Source organism: Protomyctophum bolini (genome assembly GCF_963924005.1).
Source record: "Protomyctophum bolini genome assembly, chromosome: 23".
Taxonomy (NCBI): Eukaryota; Metazoa; Chordata; class Actinopteri; order Myctophiformes; family Myctophidae; genus Protomyctophum; species Protomyctophum bolini.
Window position 1 is genome coordinate 17,778,982 of NC_137884.1, and position 12,352 is coordinate 17,791,333.

The 12,352-nt window shown below is 45.1% G+C and overlaps 1 protein-coding gene across 3 annotated transcripts in view; it reads left to right on the forward strand.

Moving 5' to 3' along the window:
* Nucleotides 1–12,352, forward strand: part of osbpl8 (oxysterol binding protein-like 8) — a gene marked incomplete at its 5' end in the record, with an annotated part of 107,705 nt that overhangs the window by 7,421 nt on the left and 87,932 nt on the right. For 2 of the 3 annotated variants that reach the window (XR_013963537.1, XM_080757206.1), the window contains 2 exons: nucleotides 2,769–2,820; nucleotides 12,086–12,186. Coding sequence is in view for 2 of the 3 variants with exons in the window: in XM_080757206.1 (XP_080613332.1) it covers nucleotides 12,142–12,186 (45 nt within the window). The remainder of the gene's footprint in view (nucleotides 1–2,768; nucleotides 2,821–12,085; nucleotides 12,187–12,352) is intronic. The other variant, XM_080757207.1, reaches the window with a different exon arrangement.

Consider the following 12,352-nt stretch of genomic DNA (forward strand, 5'->3'; position numbering starts at 1 on the left):
CATTTAACAAATTGCAACGTTTCGACCGGTTGCAATTTGTTGTTTTAAAATGAGTCTCAGAGCTCTACAAACTGGTGTGCGAATGTTCTTCCTCAATGCTATCTTACACACAGAGTGAAGAGTCACAAAGTGATTGTGCTTTAGACGTCTCTGAAATGGCGATGGTCTAATGTCTAGCGTAGTCCCCCAGCACAGCATTAGCCTGCTATATTTAGAGAGATTTATGTTATGTTACTATAGGTTGTTAATTTAATTTGTCACGTCACGTGTGTACGTGTGTGTGTGTGTGTGTGTGTGTGTGTGTGTCCTTTTCTGGCTTCAGTGACACAGCAACCTCAGCTCTGACCCGCCGTGCTTCTCCCTAGAGGAGAGCGTTCACAGTGGGAAGCTTTCATTGGTGGCTTGTCTCTTTTAGACAGCCAGAGCAGCAGTACGTGTGGCACGTGACTGCACACATGCACGCATGCACACACACATAACATACAGCACACCCTGATAAAATAACAGTAATCGCTAGTGGCCAGGCGAGCGAACTACACAAAGAAGAGGATGCTGACTGCCACTAGATCTCAAGATCAAAGAAATAACCTCTCCCCCTTTCAACACGTTTTTTTTAATGAATTCAAGTAGGCATCGCCCCTGCATAATTCATTGGGCTCTATACATGCCTCTAAGCTTATACATTAATTATCCATCCAGCCATCCATCCATCCATCTTCAACCGCTTATCCGTAGTCGGGTCGCGGAGGCAACAGCTCCACCAGAGTGTTCCAGACTTCCCTCTCCAGAGCAACATTAGTGACTTCCTCCTGGGGGATCCCGAGACGTTCCAAGGCCAGTGAGTCGATGTGTTTCCTCCAACTGCGCCTTTGTCTGCCCCGGGGTCTCCTCCCAGTGGGACATACATTAATTAACATTCATTAACAAAATGTATCATGGTGTCACACAAACTAGTGAAAATGCCTAGCTCACGACACGTCATGGCTTGTAGATCTGCTATTGTTGCTTTTTTTGCATTTATGATTGAAATAAAATCTAATTTTAAATCCCCCTCAAAATCGTTTTTTTTTTTTAAATCAACTCGATTAACTGGTGCACCCCTACCTGAGTGCACACTGCACAGATTGTTTTCTTCATCATCATCATTTTTCGACCGCGGTTGCGATCATGGATTTCACAATGCCACGCCAGACTTTCCGGTCTTTCATTGCCATCCCCAGTTCCTGCTTACTGATGCATGTGTCCCTGGCGATGACATCAGGGAACAAGAGTTTTCCACTTTGAGGCAGGATTCCAGATAAGAAGGGAAGATATAACCTCATTCTCAGCTCTGTAGCAGTGGCCGTCAAGCTGCATTCTTCTGGATCGGACTAGTAGTGAAGAAATACGGGGGCGGTTGCCGTATATTAGAGATGTCGATGGGTGGCTCTTCCAAGACAGATTTTGCTCTCATTAGAAGGCGGTTGTAAGTGCCATCCAACCGTTTGTCTAGTTTCTTTGAAAGTGTCCATGTCTCGGAGCCATAGAGTAGAATCGGCTCGACGGTCGTCCTAAATACTTTTACTTTGAACATCTTACTAAGCTCGGATGACCAGATCTCATGCATGTCATTGCAGGCTGACCAGGCCATACCCTTCCTAGTTTGAAAGTCCTTTTGGGAAGAAGATATAGATGAACCCAAATACTTGTACTCATCAACCTGTTTCAGAGGAGTGTTGTTAAGTGTTTATTGTTGCATTTGCATATATTTACAATTTACATATTCAGTTTTCTAAAATCTCACAACTTGCTGCAGCGTGATCCTATGCCCTAGGACAGGTGGTGTAGCAAAACTTGTTTTTTTGGAATAGAATTATAGCATTCTATATTTTATGCTTTATTGTTGCTACACTGCCTGTCTTTTGGCATTGTTGCACATAGATAAGAGTTATTATTGCTCTGAATAATTGTTATGTAGACAATGTGGAAATTGGGTTAAATATTCTGAATAGGTTTTGGAAAGGTTTTGGAAAAAATGTGGTATGTGTGGAAACCTAGTTGGTAGTCGTGCCATGCTGTCACACCACAGGCCTGTATGCAGGCCTGTATGCTGTCACACGAGAAACATCTTCTCTGCCGGGACCAACATTTCCTGGTGGGTCATGGTTACCCAGAGACTAGACTGGATCTCACCTATGCTTTTTATGGCATAGGCATCCGCTGGGAGAAACTAGGCACAGCTGCAGGACATGAGATTAATTAGACCGACAGCGAGAGAGAGGAGTGTGTGTGTGTGTGTGTGTGTGTGTGCGTCAATTTAACAAAGGTGCAGACGATCAGAAATCAGCAGAGAGTGAGCGACGTTTGCGCTACTGTATGTATGCCAAATTGAAGTGGACTCGGCCCCAGACTCTTTTTTTCCCTCCTCCCTGGAAATAAAAACGTCTGGGTTTCCGAGGCTACCCCGAGACTGATGTGCTAATAGGCTGAGCCAATAATGGTCTCCGTCCAACGGGAATAAGGAACGGTGCTTCTGGAGGCGGGCCAAATGCTGCACGCCTACTCTGTAGCCCACTGTCATGGATGAGATTAGTCAACCACTGTTCGTCCAAAGAAAATCCATATCCATCTATACGGCGTGCATAGAGGGAAATGCACTCTCAGTCCCAATGAATAGAGATGCGTTTAGAAGAATGTAGGCAGCCTTTCTAGCACCCTTTACATGTTAGAGGAAAGGAAACACATTGTGATGTCATCTCTCGCTCTCCCTCCCTCTCTCTCTCATATAGGCTCGCTGTGTTACTACTGTGAGAGCGCTTTCTGCTGCACAAGCTGCGTGAGGTAGGTCCTATATTTGTCCTCTGCTTGGCTGTAGTGTGTGTGCGTGAGTGCGTGTGTGTGTGTGTGCGTGCGTGCGTGCATGTGTGCATGCGTGTGGGTGTGCATGCGTGACTGCGTGCGTGCGTGTGTGTGGGTGCGCGTGCCTCCTAGCAAACAGTATAGGTGCAGTTCTCACTCACAAGGTTCCTATTATATTATAGTATAGAGTGAAGATGTGTGTCACACATTCATACTGTATGTGCATTCTTTTTCTGTTTCGTTTTTTCCCTCTGGGATTATTATTCACATCATGAATGGATGCCAGTGTTGTTCTTCTCCTTTTTATCCCACAATGTTGCAACCAATTTTTCCACTCTGTGTCAACTATCTAATGTAATCCTGGACGCTGGCAGGCAGCGGACTGACCTCATGCTTCCTTCTATCCATGAGGAGTAGCTTACTACTTGGTGGAGAAACCCTTCTTAACGCTCCGAATGCGAGAACCGGTTTTCTACGTGGTTCGAAACCCAACGGTCCGAGGGGGGGGTGGGGGGGGGGGCGTCTTGTGTGTCGTGTAGTGTCTTTTCCGACATGCCCCTTGATGGACACAGATCTTAAGTCGGTCTCCTTTCTTTCTCCATACTCGAACAAACAAGAAAACTATCACGGATTGTATCGTCCCTTGGCGAGGGACGGAGCACAACAGGCTCTTATAGCCCTAAAAAAAATCACATCCGTGTGAACTGAGTGGTGCAACTCCCCTCTTCTCCCCCCCCCCCCCCCCCTCCTCTCCTCTCTCTCTCTCTCTCTCTCTCGCGCTCTCTCTCTCTCATTAGCAGGCAACAGTGCAGCACTATCTCTCTCTGTTTCTGGCACAACAGCGCCCCTACTGGTACTCATTAAAGTCACATAGTCACATTAACATGGACATTGCTGTTCCTTGGAGTGGTTCCACCACTCTCCATACAATGTTTGATGCCAGAGGAATACTGCTTTGCCAGTACGTGCGTTGGCTGTGTGTGAGTTGAGGTAACAGAGGAATACTGCTTTGCCAGTACGTGCGTTGGCTGTGTGTGAGTTGAGGTAACGGAGGAATACTGCTTTGCCAGTACGTGCGTTGGCTGTGTGTGAGTTGAGGTAACGGAGGAATACTGCTTTGCCAGTACGTGCGTTGGCTGTGTGTGAGTTGAGGTAACGGAGGAATACTGCTTTGCCAGTACGTGCGTTGGCTGTGTGTGAGTTGAGGTAACGGTATCTCGACTCGAAGACGGAAGGAAGGAAGGAAGCTGGTTCACTTTGTCAACGTTTCTGTCTGTCTCTGGCTGGAAATGCTCTGTTTTACACTCCTCTCACAATCCACTAAGGGGATTATATTCACCATTTACTTACTAGTGTGTTACACCTGCACCTTGCAATGGGGCAGACACCCGCCCCTATGTCTGGATGGAGCCCGCACACCACGGTACGCACAAAAACAATACTTCTTTATTTATTCGTCTGACAGGGTGCGCATCTCCTAACCTAACCATAACCGCAAGCACAGGAGCGGACGCTAGTCGGACATGCAGATGCATGTCGGACTAATGCCCTGTCTGAATTACATGCGGCCCCCGTCTGACAACGTTTCCATCCTGTGGATCTTCATCAGGTCATGTGAAAATGCACGCCAGTTGTTTTTCTTTTATAATGAGGTGCCCCAATTGTCCAATCACCCCCAGTTTTGGACAATTTGGGGCACCTGATTATAAAATAATTCACATGTCCTGATCCACAGGATCGAAACATTGTCGGACAAATAAACAAAGAAGTATTGTTTTGTACCTACCATGGTGTGCAGGCTACCATCCATCCATCTGTAAACTGATCTGTCACTTTAGCCCATCACCCACCTGTCGATGTGCGTATTCTACGTCCTCACACAGACACCCCATGTCCCTGTCCCCATCGTCTCCCCCTGGCCCGTCTTCACAGACACCCCATGTCCCCGTCCACCCACCTGTCGATGTGCGTATTCTACGTCCTCACACAGACACCCCATGTCCCCGTCCCCATCATCTCCCCCTGTCAGACATCCTTGAAATGTGTTTGTCAGCCTGTCCGTTTGAGGAGCGGCAGCGGTCTTAAAGTACTCTGGTCAGATTCTGACGGCTGTCCCTTCCTGAGGTTCCTACCCTTCAGGAACAGAATGACAGTGTCAGTGAAAACGACACGACTGTAATCGATCAGGACCGCACGACACAACAGGACGAGGCACCTTGGACTCTCTCTCTCCTGCTAATGACTGTACAGATATACTCTCTCTCTTCCCTCTCTCTCTCCTGCTAATGACTGTACAGATAGAGACAGCTGGCCTTTCAACCCCATGCCTGTTTGAGTTAACTATCAATATTTAAAACCACTTTAAAAAACCCTATATATACACACACACACACACACACACACACACACACACACACACACACACTTGTTTTTCACATTTGTGCACACGTGTGCAAGCGTGGGTCTCATCTTTGTCAGATGTAAGATGGGAGGGAAAAAGGTTGGGAATCACTCAGATCAGGAAGCTGACAATACAGACATATTGCCCTGGACCCTGGCCCAGAATATAACAGAGAGAGACGTTGCAATTATGTGTTTGACACTTCAATCAGTCACATATCCGGTGCACACCCTCTGAAAACAACTTTTGCCAAAGTGCTCGCATTGGCACGTCTCAACTCTCAATCACTGGCTCCTCTTCTCGGCAGTACCTCGTATATATCTGGGAAAGTACACAGTACACTGTACACTGTACACTGTACACTTGCATGGAAGTCTGAGAATATTTGTGGTCCAAACCTGGTCAAATACAGTACACTGCCAAGTGTCACGTGGAGAGTGCGCTGCAATTCTATGCAATTTACAATTTAGGCATTTAGCAGTCGCTCTTAATCCAGAGCGATTTACATTAAGCAAGAACAAAAAGCATGGCAATACATCACATGCATAAAAAGTAGTTATCAAATTAATTAATCATACGTAAGCTAAGAACGTAACAGTGCAATATCTACGTATATAATGGAACTATATGCATGTATACTTCATAGTGCTATGTCTACATAAAAATGCTATAAGTCTCTATTCTAGAGAAGAAACAATATGTGGTGGTGGTCATAAAGACATTCTGAAATCGGCATGCTGCAGCAGGTCCGCGCGACGATGTAGCTTTACGTTTTAGCTGGCGGTGACGTCGTATACTCATACTCTGAGGAAATCAGGGACGTGCACACATAGACATCAAAGGGGGCGTGAGCCCCTGCCCTTTTACCCGTCTGTAAAACAACTGCCCTCTCCAGACCTTTCCTTTCCATGCCATGCAGCCGGAAGGCAGCATTCAGGAGAATAGCTTTCCTGAACTTGGAACGCACCATTTTGCGTAGAACACACCGCATCTCCAGTAGATAAAGAGTGCATGGGTTGCACCCCGAGATAGCTGATCTACAAGCTCTCAACGCATCGCAGCGCGACGCGTTGTGAGCTTGTAGATCTGCTTTTTTCAAAAAAATATTGTTCAAAAGTGCCCTCTTACGAGATTTCAGCCCCTTGCCTCTCTAACACTCTCTGCACGTCCCAGGAGGAAACTATAGAGCCCGTGTGATGTGATGCCTGCGACCCGTCCCGGACAGCCCAGAACAGGTGCTTTGCCCTGCAGTAATCCCCTACAGCCGTTTTCTCCTGTTTGGATCTCCAGCCTGCTGCCAGCCAGGCCACTATTTTGGGCTTCCCTGTCCTGTGTGTTCAGGCCAGGGTCATTGGCAATTTGGCAGTCATGAATATATTTCCTACTAGCTCACACAGAGTGAGCGGACAGTGTCGGACAGCTCAGTGAGCTGATTGGCAAAGAGTGGTGGGGGGTGGAGGGCAGACAAGTAGTAGTATAGGACTATTTAACACAGCGGTTTAACTGGCCGTCTCATATTATGCTAAACCCATTCTGGACGGGCATTATGTTCTACCTTAGCTATTGAAAAATAGCTGATCTACAAGCTCATAGCGCGGCACTCGTTGCCACGCTACGAGCTTCATTCCAAAGACACAAATAGATTTTTGTACGATGGTGCAGCCGTATAACTGTCGGTCGATGCCGTCTGTGTGAAAATACATCAAATGTGTGAAACTTGTTTTTTTTATTATGGGGATTTTTATATGTGATATTTCTCATTTTTATGTGGATGCACTCAAACGCCTCTTGGGGACCCTTTGTGCTTGCTGGAATTCATGTTGAGATGGCATATCCATTTGCGTTGTTACCATCCTGCCTGTTATCCTTGAGAAGATCATGTTAAGCTTTTACCCTTCCGCTGTTGGCACAAAAAACACTCCACTGCTTGAAAACAGCAATTCATAATTGAGCTTTATCTCTCTACGTCGTCCTCAGACGAGCCCTCCATCGGCGTCTCCAGTCATCTGGCCAGCTCATTTGTGCTTTCTGCACCAGCATCTTTCTTTAGTACGTCTACGTAGGTAGGTCGGTGTGGGACGTCCTCTCGATCGATGCCTGTGTGTTGGTTCCCACAGTACAAGCTTTTTGGCCGGGAGTTCTTGATGTCGGTGGCAGTGGCCAGCTAGTCTCATCCTCCTTACTGCTGGTTTGGGCTGAGTCAGGTTATTGCAAGGTTCTTTTAACCCATATAGAACCACTGATATAGAGAGACATGAGTTGTTCCGAAAACTGTCAGGATTCAGAAAGCATTTTGTAGAATCATCATCGGGTCTAAATGGGTTAAGGAAGTATAGAACATCTGTTTTTCTCTGACCTCGAGCGCCGAAGCCAAAAGGATTTATGAAATCTGGGTTGGGTCGAGAACGGGCATGCAAGAGTACATGGTCTGACACTGAGCAGCAGCTCTGAATTTGAGATTCACTGCCTGCCTCTGTCTGTCTTTTTGCCTCTTTGTCTGTGGAACACCGAGTGGGGGCGATGGCGGAGGTCCCAAGAGCAGTCTGAGCAACTCAGCAGCTCTGCAATTGAGATTCACCTGCTGTCTCTGTCTGTCCTTTTGTCCATGATGTGCCTCTGTGTGTGTGTGTGTGTGTGTGTGTGTGTGTGTGTGTGTGTGTGTGTGTGTGTGTGTGTGTCTGCTTGTCTGACTAGGTTTAGCGGACACTTCAATGACAAAATTCACCTTTTTCGAGGGTTAGGGACTACTATGGTAAACATTTCAGGATGAAGTGCATGGTCTTCTACGCCAGTGCTTCTCAACCTTTCAGGCCGCGGCCCCCCAAAATACTCCTATTTGAACTGTAAGAGCCAAACAGTTCAGGAGGACGGACAGTGACTTTCTCTGTTGAATGAAGGACTTTGTTACGCCGCCACGGAACAAGAGTCTGTGACATGAGTGTTGATGTTGTGCCCATCACACGGTCTATTGCCGTTTTGTAGTGCCACGTCTGCAGCCCGTCATCCTGGCTATTGTCTCTTATCACTACAATATGGCCTTAATATATATATATATATTGAACTTGAAACATCCTTGCCAACTTACCCCAGGGGTTCGAGAGGTCTTATTTGTTCCTGATGAGATTGCCCTTTCGATGATCAGATTACTGGTCCGAGAGCAGCGGATTAAGGCTTTTCTAATAGACAAACCATGATCTCGGGTGGCGCGGTGCGGGGGGTCAGGTGTAAGCCTAGGTAGGGGCCCTGGAGGAAAAGCTATGAAATTATCCACGCAAAATGGCAATCAGCTTAAGTGGCTGCCTCTTATCAGCTTGAAAGCATTGGTGGCAAAGCCAAGCTTCGTTAGGCGGTTGCTGTGCGGAATATAATCTCCCAGAAAGCATACTGGCATGGAGCATTAATAACATACTGGCACTAAAATACAGATGTGCAACTGGTCAATTCACAATCTCAGACCACTGCAACTGGTTGCATTGAGAGTCACTGGTGTGGACTGGACTGGAAATGCATCATGTTGTGGTCACACACCATGTGACAACAGTGTTGTTCTCGTCGACTAAAACTAAGACGAAAAATTCACTGACGAAAACTAAATGAAAACTAAGCTACGATGACTAAAACTAAGACTAAATATACTGACAATTTCGTCAACAAATAAAAACTAGACTAAAATGTTAGGAAGGGACTAGTGGACAAGAGATCCAGTATAAGTCATTTTACACTTGTTTGCATGCTGAAAATAGCCGTTATCGTCATGAAATGACATAAAATGGCTGATTATTTATTTCTAAAGCTGACTCAGGTTTAGGTATATTTCTCAATGTTCTGTGATGTGGTCTCTAATGCCAGAACCTCAATGAGAAAATGAGCTCTGGGGAAAAAAAGTGTGAAATACTAATGGAGTGGTATTGTGTTGAAGTGTCCTTGAGCAAGACATTGTACTGTGTGTGTGTGTGTGTGTGTGTGTGTGTGTGTGTGCGCGCGCGCACACGCGTCCATGAGACACACATTGTAAGGCACTTTGACAGTTTAGAAGACTAGAAAAGTGCTAAATGCAGTCCATTTTGACCATATCTTCCATCCTGTATATCTGACAACCTGGCAGGGTCTCCTTCGCCTGTGTTCACTCCGGAAACGGGCTGTTCATTGTCTTGGCAGTCACCACAGCACAGCTTTGATGTGGAAAACGTGGTAGGGATTGTGATAAATGTTCTGCGTCCCTGAAGAATATCAATCTGTAATCCTTTGAAGACATTGATCATTCCCAAAAGGTATACTGCTAGTCCTGGTTACTGACTTCAGAAGGTGACACGGTTGATTGCAAGTAGGATCGTGGGAGACACAGAGACAATCTCTCACCTCAGCATGTAGACATTGGGCCTTAACATTTTCGCTGCTATCTACCTTTATAAACGTAGCTAGGCTATCGGTACCTAAAGGTGCTAACTACGCGTGTTGTGCCATGTTTACCCTGGGTAAACATGGTAACTTTGCTAACTTTGCTTTGCGTATCTGTGCGTATACAACCGTATACTCCATATATGAAAGCGGCGACAGTCACTTTACCTTTTAGCATTGCTCCTGTTAGTATGGAGAGCATCCGTCCCCACCAGCTATGGGATTTTTAAATCAGCATTGAGCCTACATTATAACAGGATTTTCAAAGCGCTGTATCTCTAAAGGTTCGAGTGCTGTCCATGGTGAGCCGTCGCGCACCTGAATAAGCTGTTTAGTTTATTTTAGCAGTGTATTTGTGAATATAGGGCCTGTTATACCTTAATTGACAAGAGTGGGAGTTCAGCATGCAGAGCGTTTTACAATCTCCCCACTGAGGAGTCAGGACACAGAAAATGTGCTACAGAGCATGGAACATTTACAAACAAATCCCCAGGGCCAGATGCAATTCATCCTAGGATTGTAAAAGAACAAGCTTGTGAGACTGCTGAACCATTAACTATGTTATTTAATAACACTTTGGAGGAAGCAACTTTTACCTTGCGGTTGAAAAGAGGCACAAATCAGTGCAATATTAAACAAAAAAGAAGTAAGGCAATAACAGGGAATATAGAGCTGAAGTCCTGACGTCACTCTGGTGCCAAGGGGGAAGTTTTATCTCTATGGAGAATAACATGGGGTCATTAATCGTCTCATATAAGCATTGTGGTCCAAAAATAAACAAACTGTCCCGGCGATATTGTCAACAATGGAAAAATGTATTTTTCCATTGTGGACACACATTGTAGATCTTATGAAGTCCTACAATCTCTTTAGTAACAGCCCCGTAGGGCTCTATATCTGGAAGATCAACCACACTCCCAACTTCTCACGGTTCAGTTGATGTTGCATTATGGATTTCCAAAAATCCTTTGATAAAGTTTAATGTCAAAATTGACGACAGTCATTAGTATATAAAATATACAAGCGGGCAGAAAGAACGCAACCCTGAATCCAGCCCACCAGACATGGGTCTCTAGACCGTAGTTGGTTTCTCTACCAGAACGTGGGGCTGGATCGCATTGAACGCTGATGAAAAATCAGTAAAGAGCAACCTGGCATTATTTTTCCTTCCTTCCAGATGGTTATAAAGTAGGTTGAGTAGAGTGGCAGTTGCATCCTGGACACCGCTGCCTTCCATATAAGCAAACTGAAGAGAGTCTAGTAGGCTCTCAGTTTTAGACACAACGAACTTTTCCGGGGATTACATTTTTGAAAACACTTCAACGCTCATCAAAGAAAGGACTAGAAGTGGGGCAGACAAAAGGCTGTTTCTGATCTCACATAATCTCAGAGTGGTTTGCACTAAAATCGTGGGCATCAAATCTGACATAAAAATCATTGAGGCTCTGAGCTATAGTTGCTGATCACAGTTATAATTGGCTAACATAACCTTCTTCCTACCATTCTCTTTCATACCAGTAATTGTTTTCATACCATCCCAGGCAGAGCCCAGGTGGTTTGCTCTAAGTTGAGCCTCTATTATTTTCCTTGTACTTCATTTTTCAAGCCCTTACCTCTCTCTTAATTTCTTTTTGCAAACTTCTCAATTATAAAGTGTTTGCCTTCTCGAAACGCTTTGTTCTTCTTCTGAAGGAGTGTTTTGATGAATTTGGATATCCACGGTTTAAAGTTCGGATACACTTCAATTACACTACAATTCTCTCAGGAATGACAGTATTTTCGCAGTACAAGGACCAACTAGTTACAACGTCTGTCAATTAATTGATGTCGGCAGAGAACATACTGTTGGGACTTGGAAGTTCCAACAGTATGTTGGACACAGAGTGTCTCTTTCAAAGAGCAGTGGTTCATGTCCCCGAGGATGAGGTTTGGTGCGTCAGGGGAGATCGTTACCGACTCGGTGCTCTACAGCCAGGCACCGGTGGCGGTCTAGTAATAATAATAATAATAAACTTTATTTATATACTGTAGCACCTTTCATGTCATGAATGCGCAACGTGCTTTACAAGGCAAAATGAGATAAAAGCACAAACGTAAAGTAGCATTAAAGCATGCAAAAGCACAGTAGAATTAAGACAATAAAATACAACAGCAACGCGCAAAGAAACAGCAAGGCAATAAGCATGAATAAGAACACACACAGTCATGAGTTTCATGTTTTAAATGCCTGTTTATACTGTATTGTTTTTGTTTCTGAACCTGTACAGCACTTTGGTTGACCTGGTCATGTAAAATGTGCTATATAAATAAAGTTGAGTTGAGTAAGAACAAACGGGTTTAAAAACTCAACTAAAAGGTCAAAGTGATGAGGCATGCCAGCAGGTTATTATTTTGTTATTTAACAGTAACTAACTAAACTTGTTATGCCTTTTTTTCCTCTCCTGACAGCCATGCGGGCCACTGGGCACTAGCACTAACACGCCACACTCTGGCTCAACGCAACTATGGAGTCTTCATCTGAGTCACAGGTGGAACCTGAGAAAACTCTGGTAAGTCTGTCTGTCTGTCTGTCTGTCTCTGTCTCTGTCTCTCTCAGGAAACCTTCACCTTCACTTGTCTCATCCCACCCCATCCTTTTACCCTTTCCATTAACATGCAGCTGAATGTCTCCAGTAATTGGTATTTTATGTCCATATCTGGGGGTTATTTGTACAG